Source organism: Carex rostrata, chromosome 16 (genome assembly GCF_964058835.1).
Source record: "Carex rostrata chromosome 16, lpCarRost1.2, whole genome shotgun sequence".
Lineage (NCBI taxonomy): Eukaryota > Viridiplantae > Streptophyta > Magnoliopsida > Poales > Cyperaceae > Carex > Carex rostrata.
Window position 1 is genome coordinate 6222959 of NC_135933.1, and position 23377 is coordinate 6246335.

Sequence of the window (23377 nt, forward strand, 5' to 3'; positions counted from 1 at the left end):
ATTGTTCGCTCTACATGGAGGTTTAATGCAATTATCTAGTACCTTGTTGGAATTGGGCTATAATTTTTACATTATTCATTTTTTAAATAAAATTTACATTATTCAGAAAAGGTTCACAACTTTTAGCTTCAAATTCAGTTTTCTTATGGTAGGTATCAATGTCTCCTGAGATACGTTTCCCATGTTTTAGCGTATTGTGTGCTCGATAACATGCATTGCGCAAATCCGCACGGCCCACTTTATGAAATACTGGATTTCTATCCATTTTTGCAACAATTACCAGTGGGGAGTTTGCATGATTATAAAAGAAATGACAGACCAAAATCGCCAATTCACATTGTCTATTTGCACGACATAATAGTCCAACTATAACTTGTAACATTATAATAACCGATTCTAGAGGACAAACTAATATATAAGCTACACATGAAATGCGCAAATGTTCAGATGTTTTATTGTTCACATAATATAAGAGAACTATTAATTTCAACCAACAGAGGATAAATAGCCTAGCAGATCCCTTCTTTGATTAAATAGAACACATTTACATGGGAAATCTGAGTCTCAGTGAAGTGGGTCTGGGTTGAATTTTAGAGACTCCCTCCAAATAAGCTCTTTTATATCTTCTTCTGTGAAAGAAGGCTGCTCAAAATCAAAACTGAATGGAGCAGAGCACACAGGTTCATCATTTAAGTCATGAAGAGATGAAAGGTACGGGTGGCATAAAGCTGCATCAACTGCAAAACAAAACAAAAAATACATTAATAGAATTCCGCATGGGGAGGTTCGCACATGAGATTACTGTAATTAGAGTCAGCAAATTTCAGCTGAACCTCCTCACCCCAAATGGGTCCATATCCTCTGAGGTAACAAAAAACTTCTCTTTAGATCTGGACTGTCCAATCAAAATAGGGGCCAATCCAGCCCGAGGTGGAATGCACCCCAAGTGTGGTCTGAACCCAAAACTCACTTAAGACCCCCCCCCCCCCTAAATTTTCTTCTACAAAGTTCATTACTGGAGCTGACACAAACTGGAGTCAAAACCATATAGTCAATAACTGGACCTAACACAAACCAGAGTCAAATCAAACCCGAGTAATGAACAGTTAGGTCTGACCTGAACCTGAACCCAAATTCAACCAGAAGCCAAATGGACCATAAGTCAAAGATTCATGATCTGAATCTGCAAGCCGACCCCAAGTACCCATCCTGACCTAAGAAGATAATCTAACTGTAATTTGAGACCAATTTACGTTGCAGCTAATCAGTACAATATTAAATAAAGGAAATGTAGCTTTGACAAAAGAATAACATTCAAAAAGACCAAGTAAAAAGAAGGATGCCATGCATAGCAATGAGAGGAGTCCAAATAAATTCAGCTGGATGTATTACCATATTTTGCAAACTTCTATGACTAGTTCTTTTATTATAAATAAGCTCATAGGTTAGAGGGGAAGGAGATTAGATACATTTATCTTGCTTAGGGTGAGTGAGTCTCCTTTGGGTCCTTCGGGTGAGTTTGTCAATAATTATTCCGTATCTTTTGCTATTATATCAATAAATATATATTTTTTTTAATTTCCATAACATGTACCCCAAAACAGAAGCACCACAGTTAAAAGTAAAAACAGCATCAAACTTGAAATTTGTATCAGAGATGTCAAACCTGCAATTGACCTGATAGGCTGACCCAGAGACTGAAAACAGACAAGAACCACAAGAAAACTGAACCCAGATGCGGCACAAACCAAAACACCCATCTAAAACACTAGCTAAACACAAAGAGCAATGAAAACACAAAAGGTACAACTATTTACCAGTGATACGCTTGCTGGGGTCAAAAATGAGCATTTTTTCAAGCAAGTCCATGGCACCACTCGACATGGTTGGAAACCTAGCACGGAAGTGCTGCTTGGGGTACTGTGGGAGCTGTCTAACATATCTCCTCGCATTGTCACTCCTCAGAAACCCCAGACTCGAGTCATCTGGCGAGCCTATCAACTTTTTGACACAATAAAATGCAAACAATCTGTAAGGCCTAAAGAACTAATCTTTTCAGCACCACAAGCAATGCAATGGACACCTAATTTTATTTTTGGGTCTTTTTGCAAACTAAACCAGAAGTTCCATAAAATTTGAAAACTAACACCATCATTTCTACTGGCACCCAACCATTTTTGGGTCTTTTATGATATTTGCAATTAACAGCAAGCTTTTTGAGATGCCATTTAGATTTTTTATTTATTTTGCCTTTCAAATTTAAGCTAAATGAAACAAAAGGCAGTGGACCATTGGTATATTCAGTTCCAAGTTTATATATGCTGGTTGGCACTTAATTGAGTCAACATGGGAAGGCCATGAACAATTGAATCGTTTTTTGTCAACACTTCTGCTTTAATTGTTGACTGTTACATGCAAATAACCCCCCCCCCCCCCCCCCCCCCCCCCCCCCAAAAAAAAAAAGAGGGTATTAGTTTATTCGTTTTGGAAATAAATATAGAGGGTGTTAGTTAAAAATATGAATGGTGTTTATTCAAATATTTTGAAAATGGCGAGTATTAAGAAAAGAGGGGATTTCTATGCAAAAGACTGCCATTCTTCATTTTTGTTCATTTCCACTAGCTTGATGTTTAGTTGAACATAGCTGATGCAGAAAAGAGGTTAAGTCCCTTCAAAGAAAAATAAATAAATAAAAAAGACCCTCATAATTGTACCTCAGTAATAAGTCTCAACTGATGAACATAATCCTTTCCTGGAAACAAGGGCTCTCTAGTAACAATCTCCCCTAGTATGCACCCAACAGACCATATGTCAATGGCAGCAGTGTATTCGGAGCAGTTGAGAAGCAGCTCTGGGGCCCTGTACCAGCGAGTGACCACATACTCGGTCATAAAGTCCGTCTCAGATGTAGTTCTTGCAAGCCCAAAATCACCAATTTTTAGGTCACAATTGGAATTTAGTAAGAGATTACTTGGTTTAAGGTCTCTGTGCAAGACATTTGCTGAGTGTACATATTTCAATCCTCTTAGTAATTGGTACAGAAAATACTGCAAGAAAAATATTATCATCAGTTGTAATCTATATGCCAATCTGAACAGAACACAACCCCATCTGTAAAATTGCTAAATTTTATTTCTAAGAAAACTTAAATTTTATTTCAGGCTTATTAAATCTTGACCTTCCAGGAGACCATAGAAAACTTAAATTTTATTTCTAAGAAAAATTGCTAATCCGAACAGAACACAACCCCATCTGTAAAGACCAGAATATATCTTAAAACTCCATCCCTACCACCTAGCTAGACCAATACAATATCAATATTAAATATTATAACCCTTGGTATAGGTTATATAGCATTACAAATTGAAAACAAGTGCAGAACCTGGCAATGGTCATCGGTCAAAGGCTGGTTTGACCTAATTATCTGATGAAGATCCGTATCCATCAACTCATAAACAATGTAAACATCATTGAAATTCTCTCTCTTCGGAGGCCGTACTATGTCCTTTATTGCAATTACCTATCCATAAAAGCAAAATGAACATTCAATTAGTTCAGCTATTTGATGAAAGCTTGTATTTGTAAATTTAACTAATCAAAAAGCTAATTAGAAAATTAACCATGAGATAAAATAATTTGGTTATGGTTTTACAAATTTATTTTTTTGGTTTTGGTTAACATGACACATTAACATATCAAAATTCGGTGCAATGGCAAAATTTAATCAAGGTAACCCATTGTTTGCTAGGCTATATCTACTCTGGTATCACCGATACTTTCAGACAGGTACCAACAAAAGAACCTCACTGGTTTCTGTACCATACTAGTGGGATCCGGTACTGGTAGCTACAGATGGAAGTCACCAGACAAAATATTAACAGTGAAAACCATTGTTTTTATATTCTCAACATGTTTCTTTTTTGTAAATAATTAACATGAAGAGAGGCTAATATATGGATGGTTTCATAATTGCAGATAAAATCTAAGAAAAATTTTAGCCAAATTTGGGCATGCACCAACCAAAATTGAAATAGTACCATATGAAATAATCCTTGGGATCCAAGAATGGTTTCCTCAAATGGAAACTAGGAAGAAGAAAATTACATTTTCATGATTCATGTGACGAAGCAACTTTATTTCTCGCAAAGTCCTCTTCGCATCGACTCTGTTGTCAAATGCATTTCCAATTTTCTTTATTGCTACCTCTTCCCTTGTTTGTGCATTCATAGCAGCACTGGACACACAAAGACATAAATAAACAGATAAATTATCACAAAAATTTTGGTGTCAATAAAATAGACCAAGTATAACCAATTGATAGTCTTCACAGATAAGTAGCTTCAATAAACACTAATTGCAAAATGATAAAAACAAGCAAGGCAGGCAATATTGGGTATGTGACTGGAACATATCAGTTCAGGTACCGTTGAGTCAGTCAGGACATATCATTACAGCATTGGTATGGACCTGACATCTAAATATAACTCATAAAAATGGAGACCATAAAGCCTCAAATAAGCCTACTCTCCATTTGCATTGAACTGAACATTTCACAACAAAAATAACACACTAGTTTTCCACTAATTATGCAATATTCAGAGAATGCATATATTTTTAACTCCCCAGCACTATCTTTGAATAGCTAGACAGAGTGAAATTTAGCACATGCAGTGGACTTACAACCAAATGAAAATTAGGTCTTCCCTATAACTTTGACCAATATTGAATGCATGCATCTATCCAGGAATTGGTTTCTGTTTCCCATCAACAACTACTTAAAAGTAATAAGCGCTCTTTTTTTCTATAGAAGTGCTAAGTCATACCTAAATAAAATATTTTACAAATCAACCAAAAATAAGAACCAGTATTAATTTAGGATTCAACTACGGCAGTCGCCAAACAAAGTCAAAACCGACTTCTTTCCTCGACCAACATCCAAATCACTTTTATTTGCCAGTTAAAAACTTCACCTATTTTACTTACCAAATCAAATAATTTGCTAATCAACAGCCAAAATTACAAAACCTGAATTATGAAATTTCAGTTAATACTCACCACACAATGCCATTGGCGCCACGGCCGACTGGCCGAATCGGAGGCACATACTTAGAAGAAACCTCAAATAAGTTACCATACACGTTGTACTGCACATATCGGCCGCCATGAGTCGGTACGCCTTTTATCGAATGGCTGGTACCGTGGCCGTGCGCTTCTGTTTCCATTTCAGGTCTTCTCTCTCTCTATTCTGGTATGGTATAGATGTTTCCCTCTCTAGGATTTGGTCGGGGTTTAGAGAGAGAAATAAGGAGATAAGGGGTAGGTGGATGGCGAGGGAAAGGAGAGGGAAAAGAAGAGAACTTTGGAGGGTTGATGCCCGTGAAAAAGTGGAAGTTGAGAGGGAGAGAGAGTGGTGCTCGAAAATGGTTTTGATTTTGCTTCACTGTAGAATTTGCGTATTTTCTCTTTATTTTATTTTGTTCGCAATAATAAAGAAGAAAATTGTTTGGGGGGCAAATGATTTGACTTGTCCGAGCGATGGGCCAGTTTACTCTACAATTATTCGGCATAATAACATAGAATTATTCTTCAATATTAAAAAGTTGAAATTCTAAAGTTCATTATTCATAGAAATTAGATACAAATATTTGATATTTAAATATTCGTACGGATATAAACATAGATATAATTTTATATTTTAATTATTCATATTTAAATAGTATATACATATTATGAGGAGGAATCTACTTACAACATTTTATAGTTACAACATCTTACAACACGATCTTTTAAAGTCCAAACAGTCGATCCAAACCGTTTAACATGATATTTATATAAAAATGTGTTTGGAGATCAAATTTTATATATGTTTATATTTTTTTACTATTTATTAAGTATTTTACAAAACTGTTATTTCTAGACCATTGAATTTTGTACTCATCTTAATAAACAGTAAAAATTTCAAAAAAAAATGTAAAATTTGATCTCCAAGTACATTTTAATATAGAAATAATGTTGAACGGTTTAGATCAATTGTTTGGACTTTAAAAAATCGTGTTGTAAGATATTGTAACTATAGAATGTTATAAGTAGATCCCTCCTCATATACTATATAATTTAATATATATTATGAAAAGAATTATGTTCATTATAATTAGATAAATATTACGAATTTAAGTTTTTTAATAATAGTTATATTTTTTTAAAATAAACTGATTTTAAAGGGACAAACAAATTTTCAAAAAACACCTCCACCAACACGCATGATGGTAGGCACCCGAAATTTTTATTTACACTCTTTAAAAAAAACCCAAAACACCTCTAAAATGGAGGAATTTCACATTTATTCAGGCCACTTAGCCAATCTGCGGTCCATTTATGGGAGACCGCAGATTGGCTTAGCGATCCGGATAAATGTAGAATTCCCCCATTTTAGAGGTGTTTTTTTCTGCTATTAACAAAAATTTTGAGGTAGGCACTTTCTCCAATGATTTTCTACTAAGTGTTGAGGCACACATTTCTCCCTCCATCGAGCTGCTTCGACCTTCAATGGAGGTGTTTTTAGAAATCCAACGCAATAGACATTTGTTCTCCTTTAAAATCAATTTATTTATTTATATTTAAATAAATCTCCTACACAATATAATAATGTTACGTTAATATGTATATTGTGAATTGATCCATAATATAGATCAATATTTTTGTTATCAAAGTTTAAATAGCTTATCTATACTATTCCACATGATCTTCATATATATATTTTAGAATTTTTAAAATAGGTAATTGATCTAAAAATTCTCCAAAAATAGAGTAAGCAAAATTCTAAAAAAATATAAAATTTAGTCCCCAAATAAATTTTCATATGAAAATTATGTTAAACTGTTTTCATTAACCATTTCAACTTTGAAAATAAAAATATTGATACATACTACATATCAATCCACATTATGCACAGTACCATAACCTCATTATACACAGTAACTATATATATATATATATATAAGGTTACCATACATTGCAATGCATAAGCGTTTCTGTACATTGGACTATAAATGACCGGATTCAAAGTCCAAATAACCGATTCAAACCGTTCATCTTGTTCTCCATATTAATATGTGTTTGGAGACCAAATTTTATATTCTTTTTGGAAAAAAAAATTACTATTTTTTTAGATTTATTGAAAATCGTTGTTATGGTCCAAATTTGTCTGAAAAACAACGATTTTCAATAAATCTAAAAAAATAGTAAAAATTTTCCAAAAAAATGTAAAATTTGGTCTCCAAACACATATTAATATGGAGAACAAGATGAATGGTTTGGATCGGTTATTTGGACTTTGAATCCGGTCATTTATAGTCCAATGTACAAAAATGCCTATGCATTGCAATGTATGGTAGCCTTACTATATATATATATATATATATATATATATATATATATAGAGTTAGGCTGGGGTGCTATGGATAGCATAGAGGCCTCTATGCTACGGCTCAATATTCGAGTTTTCAAAATCCAAACGGTCGATCCGAACCGTTCATCTTATTCTCCATATTAATATCTGCTTGGAGACCAAATTTTACATTTTTCTGAATTTTTTTACTATTTATTAAGTATTTTACAAAATTGTTGATCCAACGGTGGCTGCACAAAACAGTAAAACCGTTGGATTAGCGATTTTCAAAGTGGCTTAATAAATAGTAAAAAAATTCAGAAAAATATAAAATTTGGTCTCCAAGCAGATATTAATATGGAGAATAAGATGAACGGTTCGGATCGACCGTTTGAATTTTGAAAACTCAAATATTGAGCCGTAGCATAGAGGCCGCTATGCTATCCATAGCACCCCAGCCTAACTCTATATATATATATATATATATATATATAGGGTCTGTCTAAATTGTTGCTGGCAGCATTTCAGCAGAGGTGCTGCCGGGGCTATATTTAGCCATGTGATGTCCAAACAACAAATCCAAACCGTTAGATGTTTAATCTATATTATAATCTACTTGGAGACCAAATTTTACATTTTTTGAAATTTTTTTACTATATATTAAGCTGGTTTGAAAACCGCTGATTTCAGTAAATTTCTGTAGCATTGAAATCAGCGGTTTTCAAACCAGCTTAATATATAGTAAAAAAATTCCAAAAAATGTAAAATTTGGTCTCCAAGTAGATTATAATATAGATTAAACATCTAACGGTTTGGATTTATTGTTTGGACATCACAAAATAAAAAAAACAGCGGCAGCACTGCCGGCAGAAATGCTGCCGGCAGCAAATTAGCCACAGCCTATATATATATATATATATATATATATGAGAGAGAGAGAGAGAGAGAGAGGCTAAGCTCAAAATGTTTTTTCCTAACCTCCAGAACAAACGATTCGGTTTTTCGATTTTCAAAGTCCAAACTGTTAGATATTCAATCTATATTAAAATGTACTTAGAGACCAAATTTTACATTTTTTTTTTTGGAATTTGTTTACTATTTATTAAGATGGTTTGAAAATAATTGTTGTTTAAAAACAAATAAGTAATTTGTAAAAATAAATATAGCTTCAGTAATAGTTGAAAACATCAAGAAAATTTAGTTAGAAAAAAAAATAAACAAGAAAGGTTGATTGAAAAAAAAAAAACAATTTATTGTTTGAATCAACAAAGGAATTGGTACTTTTAAGTTTTGAATAAGAATCTCTTTATATAGAGAAAGAATAAATTGAATTGAATGAAACGACAAAATGCAAAAATTAAATTCAACTATAGTTGAATACAAAAATGAAATTAGAAATTTCGATCTGTTAATAGAGGAAGGGTAATAATTAACGTCAATAGTTCTTTTCCAATTCCTATCAAAAGGGTCTCTTCCACTCGAGACATTTTTAATTCTCCTATGATATTCAATATATTAGTCGATTACACAAGCCACATATAGAAGTGCATGTTGACTATGTAGCCACTCGACCATTTTTTTTTTATAAATGCTTAGGTGATTTTCCTTATTCAAGTTCACTACTAGTAAAACTTCAAAAGTTGAATTATTTAAAAAAAAAATTCTGATTTTCCCCGGCGGATTCCAGAGGAGTAGGAACAGTATGTGGTACGCTTGGTCTATAAAAAAAAGACTTCACGAGTACAAAGAATTGACCTGCGAATCATGAGGAAATACAACGGAAATTCTACTAATTAATTGACTTCCCTACATTTTAATTTTGGGAAAATTTCTAGTGTGCCCATCTAAATTTTTGAAATAGCCAATTTACCCATCAAAACACCATAATATCCAATATCCCCATACAAATTTAGTATTCTTTCTTCTATCCCCTTTTAACTATTTAACATTTCATTTAATTATTTTAAAATATTAATTGACCAATATGCCCTCTAATTTTAAATGGACACATCCATTATTTTTTGTACGAACTCTTCCTCTCTTCCTTCTTTCCTCTCTGAAATCCAACTTCTCTCCTCACGTCTCCACACTTTGGTTGTTTGAGTATCCAGCGTTTTTTGCCCGAGCGCTCTGAGTCTCTGACCACGTTTTCCACGTCTCCTTTATTTTCTCCAATGTCTCTCCCCAAATCAGATTCAATATGTTGCATTGTAGGCACCTAACTGGTGCAAATCAGTCATAGGTGTTTGGCCTGACATTCCTCAAAGTAAAAGGCAAACAAGAGCAAATTTCAAAATCTTAATTCTATTTGCTTTTATTTCTTTTACTTTCACTCTAACTTTCACTAAAATCTTAAAGTATACTCAATATTAATTCTATTTAGCAGGTCCATTACAATTATTTTCAATTCTTCTTAGCAGGTCAATGAAACAAATTTTTGCATTTGTAAACTATTATGGTCTAATTTTGATTGATTATAAGTGCTTTAATGGCACATAGTGGTACTGGTTCCTTGAAATTTAGATGATTCAACCTCACTTATGGTCTAAAATTATAATTAATCATAATAAGGCATCAATTTACCTTGCAGATGTATGATTAATTGATTATAACCTTCTCTTATGTGAATATTTTCTCTATTTCTTCCAATTTGATTGCCAGTATGTGCTTGATTGGTATTTGTCATTCAACGGTGAGGTCGTAACCCAGAAGAGAAGCAACCGGCTCCATACTAGTATTCTCTCATATTTCGTGTCAAGGTGAGATGTCTTTTGATGCGCGAGATGAGGGGATCGACGGAGGAGAGGCGGGACAGCCACACGGGGATCTCTTCAAGCAATTTAGGGAGAGATCGACTTGCAGCGTATGAAGGTGGTTCTAGCGTATGAAGAATGTTCAAGAAAAATTAATGAGGACTGGACACCTCTGTTTAAATTACAAAGGGCATAATGGTCACTTTAAATTTTAAAATAATTAAATAAAAAGAAAAATAAATAAATGGGGATAGGAGAAAGAATTTAAAATTTGTACGGAAATATTGGATATTATGATATTTTGATGGGGAAATTGGCTATTTCAAATATTTGGATGGGTACACAGGAAATTTTCCCTTTAATTTTTATTGAATAGGTTCAGACGTGAGTATGGGACATTTAATTCTACTAATTAATTGACTTACCTACATTTTAATTTTTATTGAATAGGTTCAGACGTGAGTACGGGACAATTTATTATTAGTTTATCATCATTATTATAAGTTATCAATAACAAGTTCTGCGACAGTTCCTGCGGGACATGTTGGAATTCGTATCCTCTGAGATATCTCAAACTTTGCGTGACTTTGTAGAAAATCTCAATCGTTTAAATACGTTATGCACGAATCTCAAAGCACAAATAATAAAGACCCCTACATCATCCCCGAATAGGCACCGGACACGTCGGTCACGCAAAAGTTGAGATATCTCAGAGGATACGCACTCGACATGTTGGGAGGTAGGGGTGCAGGACTATGAGTAAGGATGCAGAATTTTCACCAGAGTAGGACAAGAAAATATCACATTGAATTCAAATTCGTTAGCTAATCGAATATTAGATAAAACATCATAGAAAAACAACAAAAATTGTATTCTTTTGCGTAATAAAAAAACAATAAAATTAGTATCGTTTTACTTATTAAAAACCAAAAACAAAAAGACTTGATACTAGATAGTTAAGATGATGAAATTGAGATTTTCTCTGAGGTATCATATTTTTGTCAAAACCGGACGATTGAGCAACAATGGGCTGCACCAGAAAAAAAAAAAAAAAAAAAAAAAAAAGGTTGGATTTTGTGCTGGAAATTGAGTTCCAATACCTCATAAAATGGAGAGAGAAAAAAGTTATGAGATGACAAATGGAGGTGACTATTGGTTTGAAAATGGAGAAGAGTAGTGGAATAGGAATTTCTTGAGGCACGGATTTAATGTGGAGTATGGCTAATATAACATCAGTGTCATTTCAGTCTATATAACACCAACTTTAAAAAACTATCAAATCGAGTTCAAATGGTTAATCCAAACCGTTCAAACTAATTTACTTTACGAGTGATGCGTTTTCATGCAAACTTTTTATATTTTCGAGTTATTTAAGTATCAAATCAAGTGACAAAAAAATTGAAAAAGAAATGTATTAAAATTAACTTAAAAACTCACACATTTGACCTCTTGACTTGATACCAAATAAACTCAAAAACTTATAAATTTTGCATGTAAACACACAACTAATGAAGTAGATCGGTTTAGATTCACCATTTAAATTCAATTTGATAAATTTTAAAGTTGATGTTATATAGACTGGGATTGAATCGTCTACCCCTTGGGGGCAGGAATTTCCTGCCCCCAGAGTCACTGTTGGTGGACCCCCTAAACCCTAAACCCTAAATTCTAAACCCGGCCCCACCCCGCAGTGACTGAGAGGGCAGGATTTTCCTGCACCCCGGGGGACAGGTAATCTGCTTCCATATAGACTAAAATAACACTGATGTTATATTAACCATACTCTTTAATGTGAAGGAGTTGCCTACTCTCTCTATTTCAGGACACAATTCATGAAGGCCTATATGATATGATGGTTTTTTTTTTTTTAATATAGAATTACTTTAAAATAATTCAACGGAACAAGCACAGGTTCTGGAAATTTTCGAAAACTAGCCTCCACCGATCCTGTGGATCGGTGGAGCAAAAAAAAGGTCTTCTACACCGATCCTACGGATCAGTGTAGCTCATTTTGCCTCTGCGCACACTCTACATTGACACTAGCCACGGAAGATCCCGGATTTAAGCCTCCACCAAACCACAGAAGATCCGATGAATATTTTGGTGCTACACCAATCCACAGGATCGGTGGAGGGGTATTTTGAGGCTACACTGATCCTGTGGATCGGTGGAGGGGCATTTGTGTGGCCTTTCGTGTAGGGGGCTGTGACATATGCAAAATGGGCTGCACCGATCCTACGGATCGATGTAAATTGCATTTTTTTTTCTCCACCGATCCGTAGAATCGGTGAGGCTAGTTTTCGAAAATTTCAAAGAAGTGTGCTTGTTCCGTTGAATTATTTCAAAATAATTCTATTTTAAAAAAAAACCTGATATGATTGAGAGGCTCACAAACACTATGTCCATCCAAGCCGAAAAGACTGTTTCAAAACCCAACGCAAAGTTTCATTTTTGACTCAAACTCGCGGTTCATAAAGATAATTGTTGATTTAGTCCATTGATTCACGTGCGCCAGGCTCACATTGAAGAAAAATTCAGATTTAAAGGGACAACGCTACTCTTCTCATCTCACTCTAGGCGTGGTCCACATAAAACGCTTTTGTCAGCCTCTCAAATGTGGTGCTCTGAGTCTATGCTTATTGAAGAGATCTTCTTCTCTCCCAGTAAATGAAAACAAACAGAACGAATTAAAGAAAACAGGATGGCTGACATAGAAGAAGAATGAAAAAGAAATTGTCTCCGAAAAAAGTTCAATCCAATAGGCTCGTTGTAAGAGAGGAGTGAATGGAAATTACATCAGCTCTCAACTTATCAGGGTAGGGCAAGAGTCTAATATCCTATAACTGAACATTAGTTTGCATAATTCAGGGTAGGGCAACTGCCCTACCATGGCTGTATGTGGATCCGTCCCTGACTATGACTAGATTTTAAGATTCATGCGGCACTATGAGTCTATGACAGAGCGAGTGGGTCGATTTAATGTTTACACTATTTATGCTACAGAAAATTTCAAGACTCCACATTTTTAAATAGGACATCTGGCCTGAAGCCCTGAAGGAAACAGATTGTCGATTTTTTTTAATTAATCAAAATAAAAGAAGAAGAAAATATTACAAAAGGGTAGGGTATAGATGAAAAATTGAAATATAGGAAAAATGAGATCGATTATTCCGTCTCATCAATGGTACAAAAATTCATGTCCATCTAATCTTCCGTCAATTCAAATTTGTAACTCCGCTGAGCAGAAAAAAAAAATCAGAAGAGTGGCATCCATTTTGTTTGGGTGGGAAAAAAAACAGAGATGATAAAATTTATCCCGTCCAACCGAAAAAATAAGAAAAAAAGGGACGATAAGGATTATACCGTCTCTGAACCTAATGTTAGAACTTAACTGCTCATTTCATTCTTTTGTTTTCTTTTGCAAAAAAGCACAATGTAAAAAATAAGGAGCCCGATAATTGTACCTCAAACAAAATCTCCGAGCGTGTCTCCCAAGTAGTTTAACAGAAAAAACTTCTAATATTATCTAACTTCCATTTTCAGCGCTAATATCCAAATATTTAAAGCTTTGTTTATAACATTTTACAATGCTACTCGCAAGATTTAAACATCTGTCTGCAAAAATTAAAATTCTAAATCTGTATAGTTTTAACTCCTAACTATTTTTATTTTCAAACAAAAAATATAAAGATTCATTTCACCCACTTTTTTTTATTTTTTATCTGATCATTCTCATCCATTTTTTCGACGTTCCGTAATGAATTTTGCAAATCTAAAAATATGAACGTTTTTTATCCGATTTTCTCTTTCAAATGAGATCTATGAAGAATAACTTTCGAGTTATATTTGTGTCGTAATTTTTTTACCACTTTAAATCTTTGTGACTTTCAGTTTTTTTCAATGATTTAAATAGCGTTTATCGCGTCATAGCGGCCGGGTTAAAAAAATTGCGCTATACCCAAATAGCGGCGCTATAGCGCGAAATAGCGCGCTATAGCGGCGCTATTTGGACATAGCACGCTATAGCGGCGCTATTTGGACATAGCGCCATAGCTTTTATGAGAGAAAAACGCCATAGTGCGCTATTTAGAACATTGATTTTTTTTTTTAAATTTTGCTTCAAAATAATTTAAACCTCTGTTCACAAGCATATAAACCTCATTAATAACACTTTAAATCTCTAGAATAAAACATATAAACCTCATGTACAAAGAATTAAAAACTCAACAATAACATTTCAAAACATATAAATCTCAACGATAACACTGCATTTACAAAACATATAAACCTCGTGTACAAATAATTAAAACCTCAACAATAACATTTCAAAGCTTATAAACCTCAACAATAACACTGCATTTACAAAGCATATAAACCTCATGTACAAAGCCTTGAAAATTTTAATGGTTATAGACTGAGATTTAAAAACTTGAAAATTTAAAGTGCTCATAAATTTTACTTTAAAAAAAAACAAATTACTTTAAAATTACTTGAAAGTATTTCTTAATGGATCTTATTTGAAAGAAAAAATCGTTTAGAAAACGTTCGTATTTTTATATTTGTAAAATTCATCACAGATCATCGAAAAAATAAATTATAATGATCAGAGAAAAAATAAAAAAGAGTGGGTGAAAGAAATTTTCTGTTTTTAGCTTGAAGACAAGAGTAGTTAGAAGTTAAAACTATGCAGATTTAAAATTTTAATGCTTTCAGACAGAGGTTTACATGCTTACGAGTAGCATTGAAAAATGTTATAAACATAGTTTTAAATGTTTGATATTAGCGCTGGAAATGAAAGTTAGATAACATTGAAAGTTTTTTTTGTTAAACTACTTGGGGACGCTGTCAATTCCTGAAAGTTGGATATCATTCTTCTTTTGCAAAAGCTAAGGATTGAGTTGCATTTTTTTTTTCAAAATAGTAGCAAAATATAATTAGACTGTTTCTAAATAATTATTCCTGGATTATACCGTTCGTGTCATTTCTTTTTTCAGTCCGGACGGTGTGGATTCCTGATTTTGTTTTTCTGTTTAATGGAGTTACGGTTGTAGATTAGCGGGGATTAGCTTGACGGTAAATATTTGTACCTTTTGTGGAACGGAATAATCCATCCTTTTTTCTATATATCCACGAAACATTATTCTTTCGCGATATTTTTTTTATTTTCAATTAATAAAAAAATCGGAACAGTTGCGTCCGGCGTGCATTGTCATCGGACTCAAATTTCAGTTAAATTTAAATTTGATGGATTTCACTTCCGTCTGATCTGTTTTAAAATCTGCACACGTTATTTCAATGTACGGATCTAGTACATACAAATCGTAAATCAAATCAGATAAAAGATGGACGTGGGACACAAATTTCTACCTGAATGCATATCTAGCGGTCAACACATGACCATACAATTTAAATTCAAGTGAACTTCTTTTAGGTAGCTTTTAAGTTGAGCAAATAAAAATTAATTATTCACCATAGTTGTTATTCTAGATTTTGATATGAATTTTATTTTCTTGAAATATATCACGGTCAACGGTTAAAAATTTATCATTTTGTAACTAATCCGATAATACTTGAATCAGGAAGTTAAAACACTCATGAATTCCACAATAAGTTTAAATTTGTCAAATTAGTAGCTTAACTCGGAAGTTTTCATCCGAAATATTTTAACATTCTTAATTGTAGAAGTTTCAAAATTTTGCTTTCGGCCATAAAAACTATTTATAGTCATTAAATATAACAAATTCATAATCTAAAAAAGAAATTGAGTTTCTATTATCTTAGCTACGTCACATACTCACATCACATATGTTTTTATTTGTTTGTTTGATCATCTTATTCTTTGGTGACTTGTACAATCTAATGGCTTGCAATTTTTTTGCGGGGTTATAAAAAATAATGCAATCAATGTTGCCATGTTTTTCATTATTATGTGAGTCCACCTACTTATTGCATAAATTGAACTATTATACTGTGTTTTTCTTTATTGAGAACTTTATGTATATTTTAGTATTGTAATATAATTGAAGTAGAACTGAGTGTTTTTAAGTTTATCAAGTCTTTTTGTGAACTCAATTCTAAAGTCTATCAGATTAATTTTAAATGAAGAATTTGAACAATTAAAAACCATCTACCTTACCTTATGAGTGAATTTTTCGAATTAATTTTATATAAAGTCAAGTGGTAAAAAAATTGAAAAAATGGATGCATTAAAATTAATTTATAAACCTTCGAATTTTGACCGCTTGACTTTATACTAAATTAATTCAAAAGCTTAAAATTTCTACATGTAGACGCATTACTTGTAAGGTACATGAATTTCAACAGTTTGGATTTGTCATTAGAAACTAGTCGGATAGATTTTAAAGTTGAATTCACAAAGGAATTTGAAGATAGTTCTACTCATAAAATAAATAGTCTCGATCTCAATTTAAAATTCAATTTATATTTCAGCATTTATTTCTTAATTTGAAGCGAAGGTTAGAAATAAAGGTCCTAGTTAGATGTAATAAACTTAGCAGCTGGTGCTTAGTTGAAATAAAATCTTTCTAAATGTCTTACTTTTGTTTATTTTTTTGTTAGTCTTAGAATGACACATATTATATATCTCGTTAGTTAGGTGGTGAAAACAGAATATATACAAATCATATGATGTTAAAATTATATGATAAATCGGTCATACGATATTTAACGAATCTCTAAATTAAAATTCAAAACTATATCTCTGCACCAGATATTATTTGGATAATTGATGAATAAGAATTTGGATAGTATAACACTAATAACTATGGACTAATAACTATATAAGAGCATGCATACCTTGGCAGTCATGTGTAAATGCAATGTCGAACAAATATAAAAAAAATTCAGAGAGCTCAGGGAGGAGATACGAACACGAGCCGTCGATTGATTTGCGCATAGCTCGGACGAACTTTTTTGAATCAAGCTCTTCTCCAGTCTATTTGCAAACGGATACGTCGATGGCACTCTAAGCGAGAGTGCGAGGTGTGAGAGCGATAGAGGCGAGACAGTTTGAGACTCGGCTCATGAGTCAGTCCGGCTCGATTCAGATTCGGTTCGAATTAAGCGATAAAATTTGAGTCGAGTCGAGTTTAGGATTCAATTCAATATAAAATATTAAACTGTTCAACTTATTGGGGTGATGAGCCGGTCCGGCTCATTAACAGCTCTATTATCTACTCAGTGAAAGCAAGTATAAAAGAGAGATAATAAATGTACAAATTTTACGAAGTCCTTCCATAATAAAAAAAATAACTAGGATTTTATAGTCTTATAGAAATCAAACTATCATTTACGAAACCGAACTAGTAAATCAAATAATTTAGCCCTTAATCCAAAATAAATTTGATTCGACTTCGACTAAACGTAACTTAATCGAACAGTCGAACTAGTCACTTGGTCCAAGCTTTTTTTTCTTCATCAAATCGATGATCTCTAACTCTGTTTAAACGGACAACGCGCAATTTATTACATGGATCTGGCTTCAGAATTTAGAGGGTTGATCATGCAAATTACTTGAAGAGAGCCTGAAAGTTTAATTACATCTTTGAAAGGGACATATCAGAAAATATTTGTCCTCACTGACTGCTGCTCCCGCCATTTCCATGTGAACGAAGAGCATCGTACTACAGAGAGAAAGCGAGAGAGATGGAAGAAACCGAGGCCGATACGGATCTTATAAGATCGACCTTATTCTACTCCGACCATCGCCTCTGCTCAGCTGACATCCTCTCTCCTTCACAGGTATCATCAGCTTTTGAAGCTCTATGCCTGCACAAATTTCACAAATTCTACACAAATTCCACGAATTATTTTTATCTAGCATAGGCACGAGCTAGAATCGAGGTGGCAGTGCTCAATTTTCTGAAGGCTCTCTCTTCTCCAAACCCGGCCATTTCTAGCCTCCCTTTGGTACCTTCTCTCAATCTCTCTCTCTACTCTTTTGCTCCGTGTACTTGTAATATATGTCATAATAACATAGTTGAAGTTAAGTTGTTCCGACATAAATTTATTAGAAATTAGAGTCTAAGTTTTGGGTAAATTATTTGAGAAGTCACTCAACTTTGGTCCAGTTTTCACGAGTCGGAGCATCAACTGAGGAATTAAAAGACCAAGGAATAAAAAAAATCAAATACATTGTTCAGCGAATTGTCCTGTATGGTATACTATAGTATAAGGTATGGTCTCTGTCTGTCATAGTGGCATTGCTGTATTGTATAAGGTATAGCCTCTGACTAGCCAAATTAGAGAACCTGCCTGGATGGTGAAAGGAATAATACATGTTATACTAATTACCCTGTATGGTATAAGGTATGATCCGGAGAGAGAGCCTCGATGTCCAAACTAGAGAGTCTGTGAAAAGCTTTAAGCTAGGAGAAAGATTTGTAATCTCAAATGAATTTTATTCATCTTAATGTATTCTGATTACAAGTGCACAGCCTATTTATAAGAGAACAAACTCCCTTTTATAAGAGAATTAACTTGTTGACTCTAACTAACCACAGCCTAACTAACTTCTAATCACATCTTGTAATTGCCTTGATCTCTGGTTGAGCTGTTGCTGGTATATTGGCGACATTACTTGTAACTCCTGACATTATGTTATTAGTCTGGCTTGAGAGCATGCAAATACAGGAGAGAACCAAGGAAGAGATCGACCAAGTTTCCTCAGGCAAGAGAGCGGAGAGAGAGAGAGAGAGAGAGAGAGGTTCTCGGAGGCGAGGGAGAGATAAGGAGTTCCTTGCTGCCTCCTGTTCCTTTTTTATTGTCAGGGGGGATCGAGAGAGGGGACTGTAGATCTAGTCCAGGTTGAGGGAAAGAGCAGATAAGTTAAAAGAATAGACAACCAAAGGACTAAAATCGGATAAATCAAAGTTCAGTGACTGAAAATGGATATGGACCAAAGTTTAGAGACCTTTCAAAAAATTTACCACTAATCATATTATTTCTGCTTGTTGTCATGAAACTAGAGATCAACTGCATATATCTATAAAGTTGTTCCATAAAAGTAAAGTTAAGTTGTTGCCACATAAATCTATTGACAATTGGAGTCTAATTATATTGTTATCTGCTTCTTGCCATAAAACTAAAGATCAATCGCAGATCTGAGAACTGTGGCTTACGACATGGCTTGTTGAGTGATGTGTCGTCAGTATTTCTTTCTCATTCCTTCTGTAGAAGGTCTCTTATGCGTGTGAATGATGCGAAAGCCTTTGTTAGAGGTATAAACCTTCACTTCTGAGCAATGAATTATATTTTAGGAAATAATTTATGGGCCTCTCCAAATTACACCCAACACTTCAGCATATTTGCGAATAACACCCAATATTTCTTTCATATGTTGTTAGCATTGCAATATACTTTTGTTATAACATTGGGGTTGTGTCAGGAAAATGACTAAATTGACCCTATTTTTTTTAAATCACTTGAAACATTACTCCACAACTTCATTAAAACTTGGGATGCAAAACACATCAGTTTGGCTTCATATAGTTCAATTTTGTCTCAAGAATTGATGGATCAAATACAGCGAAGGCGAACTTATCAATACGACTGGTTCTTCCTTTGTCATCAGTATAACCTAACAATTTGACTTTTGTAAACATCTGAATAAATCTTGTGTGTCAGTCGCTGCACAAAACATTAGATATTTTTTTTTCCCAAATGCAATAAATAGCTGTTTTTTTTAGAGTTATCCTCTTTGTGTATTAATGTTTTTTCTGTTCTTCCTGATATTGCTTTCATCTAATGTACAGTATGGAAGGTCATGGAGATGTGCTTTATGATACTTGGTGAGGGAAAATTAGTTACACAGAGAGAGCTGTTCTATAGGCTTCTCTCTGACTCACCTCAGTACTTCAGTTCTCAGCAGCAAGCTAACTCTACTGTTCAAGGTATGGCCTAGTATGTCCCTATTTTCCCTTCTTTTCTTTTCACTGTTTCATCTTTTATCTTTCCTATACTGGTTCTAGTATAAACATGCTAGAAGTTCATGCTTGCCAGAAACAGCTGCTATACAACCAAACCCATGTCATATTAGTATCTGACATGCATACATGTACCATTCACGTACTATATATATCAGATTCTGTCTCACTTATCAAATATTTAAAATTTAATTTAAACTGGTATGGTAAAAAAAACACTGTGAAGTCTGAATGCAGCGCGCACAAGACCCCATGGAGCAGACAGATAGTATGAGGGCAGCTTGACAAAAAAGCCCCAGTTCCAGATATAATTCGGTCACAAGCGCATGACCGTACCATATAGTATTATGTGTTGTCGAACCATGAGGACTATGGAAGTATTCGCTTATATAGAAATGTGAGAGGGGACAGTTTTTGGCTTGGTCATCATGGGGCTAAATGAGCTTCTCAGAGACTGTTCTGGACACTTTTTATTTTCAACAGAACTCGAAATTTTACTGGGGTAGCCCTAGAATATTTGATATTTTTACCTTTGCCCTGAGATTTCTGTATTTGATTTTACTGGTGATACTCATTGAACCATTATATTGTAATGTTTGTCTATGTATTTTAGAATTACATAATGAATCTAAGATGTTTTATTAGTTTGAATGTTCTAATTTTCTAAAAATACAAAGGTCACGTATTTATATCTTCCTTAAAATATATTTTTGTGTTATATAATATATGAAATACAATTAAAATTATATAGGCAAAATGTATCGCTAGCAGAGGATTTTAAAAAATTGCATGTCGCTGTATCCGTATCATGTTAGATACGAGGCTTGTATTTGTATCAATGCAGCATAGCTAAAGGCTAACAGATAAAAGAATTTTGAAGTTGGCTGTTACTGTATTGGTAGTGTATTGCTGTGGTCAGGCTAATATATGCCCAAAATTAAACCTGGTATTCTTTTTTGATAGATGTGGTCTCGCTGCTTCGGTGCACAAGGCATAGTCTAGGGCTAATGGCATCCAGTCGAGGTTCAATCATTGGTCGTCTAACTTTTCATGTACATTCATCTACAAACATTTTTATATATCTTTTCATTTTCGTGACAATGCATTTAAAAGGCTAAAACTGCCTACACTGATATTCATTTAGTCTGACAATGCATTTTTCGTGACAATGCATTTAAATGACTAAACTTAATTGCTGTAATATATGGAAGGCACCAGGTGAAGAGATCTTGGACTGTACCACATTGGGGCCTGCTGGTCATGCAATAAGTGGAGACTTCAACTTGTTGGGAAGACTTGTTTTTCAGTCTGACGCACGGTATATTATTGTAGTAGAAAAGGTATTAGTCTAGATGTCTTTTATTCCTTTATTTTTTTGTTTAAGTTGTTGTCCGGAAAAATGTTTTCTAAGTTCCTTTGATTAGGACGCAGTATTTCAGAGGTTGTCTGAAGACCGATTGTTCAGTCAACTCCCCAGCATTTTGATCACAGCAAAAGGATATCCTGATCTTGCCTCAAGGTGTGTCACGTAATAATTTATTTATAACTTTTCATATAGTTTAGGCTATTTACATTTATCCTGCCTATGACTACATGTTGTGGGCTCAAAGAACCGTGAAAATCCTTTTCCAATGCCCCACCTTAACCTTTCTTTTTTCCAAAAGAGCAAACTGCTATGCAGTCAGGTAGGTTCCCAGGCCCAATAGACATTAGCTGAGCCATTTTGCATATTAATTATATTTCTATGAGCTGTTTATTTAAGTATTAACTAGTCAGGAACTTCATTCCCATTTTTTATTTATCTTGTGTTGCATAACAGGTTTTTACTTCATCGATTAAGTGAGAACTTTCCAAGCATGCCTATCTTTGCTCTAGTTGACTGGTTTGACCCCTTCATTATGTAGTGTTCTGTTCTAAATTTTTTTATACAATTTCAGTGCAGATGAAAGCCATAGTCCAAGATGGTATGAGATTGCAGTTCATTTTGATTTAACTATACAAAAAAATACGAGGAAATGATGCAATCTTTTGGATCCTAGCACCTCAAAAAGGGCTTGGAAATACTTGGGCCCATTAACTTTTGCGAAAAGAGGAAATAAACAAGGGAACTCCTCTTCAAATTTGAGTACACAACAGTACTACACTGAAATAAAAATAATTTTGGCTGAGACTACTAATCTTTGTCTACAGTCTTTTTTTGAAATTAATCTTTGTCTACAGTCAAAGTCACTATTATTGATTTTATTATAGACAGATCTGTTTTACTTTAACATGAGAAAACTTGATGCAGGAACCCAGCAGGACTTGCCATAATATGCACTTACAAATTTGGGAGTATATCAATGGGATTGGAGTCTTACAGATATGGTACATATTTATGCATTGTTGCTGAACAGGTTCTCTTTTTGTTGAAACAAACCAACTGTTTTTTTTTTTACTTAGATAATGAGATGTATCCCTATTTCAGCATGCAACGTCAAATGGTTGGGATTAAGAGGAGATGACTTGCATCTTATACCTGAAAATGCATTCATTGAAATGAAACCGCGAGATCATCAGATTTCTAAAAGCTTACTTTCTTCTAATTTCCTTCCTGTATGATTCTTCTACATTTGAATAACCTTGCAGCTGCTTTTTTTTATTAATCAAATTTTAGTCAAGACTCCAGACCATGGATACTTGTGTCATAATCTGAATTATGTTCTATATAATTGTGTTATATTGTACCATCTTTTTATTTTTGAAGGAGGCTTATAAGATGGAGCTGGAAAAGATGGTTGAGGTGGGACGACGTGCAGAGATCGAAGCACTGTATTGTCATGGGTTTGATTTCTTGGGAAAATACATTGTCGAAAAAATTGTTCAGGCTGATTATATCTGATATTCTTCGTTTTAAAAATATTTTCTCTTAGTTGATTCTGAATTTGCAGCGGAATTTAAATATCCTATCAAAAGAGAAATAGAAAAGCTGGTCGACTTTATACTTGTTCGACTACAATTGAACCTGATATAGCTGGCACACCAAAGTGTTTTTTTATGAAGAAAATAATTTTATAGAGTATAACATCTGTTTGGAAATATATACTTTCTTAGTTGTAAAGTTTACTTACATGTGCTTCATCTGATTTATGTTTATATGATTGTGAAAAAAAGGCTGTCGTTGGGTACTATTTTGTCAAGAGTTAAAAGTTTCAATAATAAAGTACTTTTTTAATGTTGTAACTACTAAATAATGTGAATGCTGGATTTAAATTTAGAATAAAGATTTTTATCCCCCATCTTCTATTCCTATG

The 23377-nt window shown here is 33.7% G+C and overlaps 2 protein-coding genes across 2 annotated transcripts; one reads left to right on the top strand and one right to left on the bottom strand.

The window, feature by feature from the left end:
• Window positions 1–316: 316 nt before the first annotated feature.
• On the bottom strand, window positions 317–5508 carry LOC144566993 (mitogen-activated protein kinase 2). Its single transcript, XM_078317020.1, has 6 exons — window positions 5056–5508; window positions 4105–4234; window positions 3383–3520; window positions 2715–3047; window positions 1818–2001; window positions 317–737 (listed from the first exon to the last, which is right to left on the bottom strand). Exons 1-6 carry the CDS (start codon window positions 5220–5222, stop codon window positions 565–567), a joined length of 1125 nt encoding a protein of 374 aa, XP_078173146.1. The 5' UTR covers window positions 5223–5508; the 3' UTR covers window positions 317–564.
• A 12216-nt stretch (window positions 5509–17724) lies between these two features.
• Window positions 17725–23265, top strand: SPO11-2 (sporulation 11-2). Its single transcript, XM_078317022.1, has 11 exons — window positions 17725–17901; window positions 17986–18069; window positions 19250–19379; window positions 19914–20051; window positions 21048–21136; window positions 21296–21424; window positions 21509–21603; window positions 21904–21966; window positions 22375–22451; window positions 22552–22679; window positions 22831–23265. Exons 1-11 carry the CDS (start codon window positions 17806–17808, stop codon window positions 22963–22965), a joined length of 1164 nt encoding a protein of 387 aa, XP_078173148.1. The 5' UTR covers window positions 17725–17805; the 3' UTR covers window positions 22966–23265.
• Window positions 23266–23377: the final 112 nt, after the last annotated feature.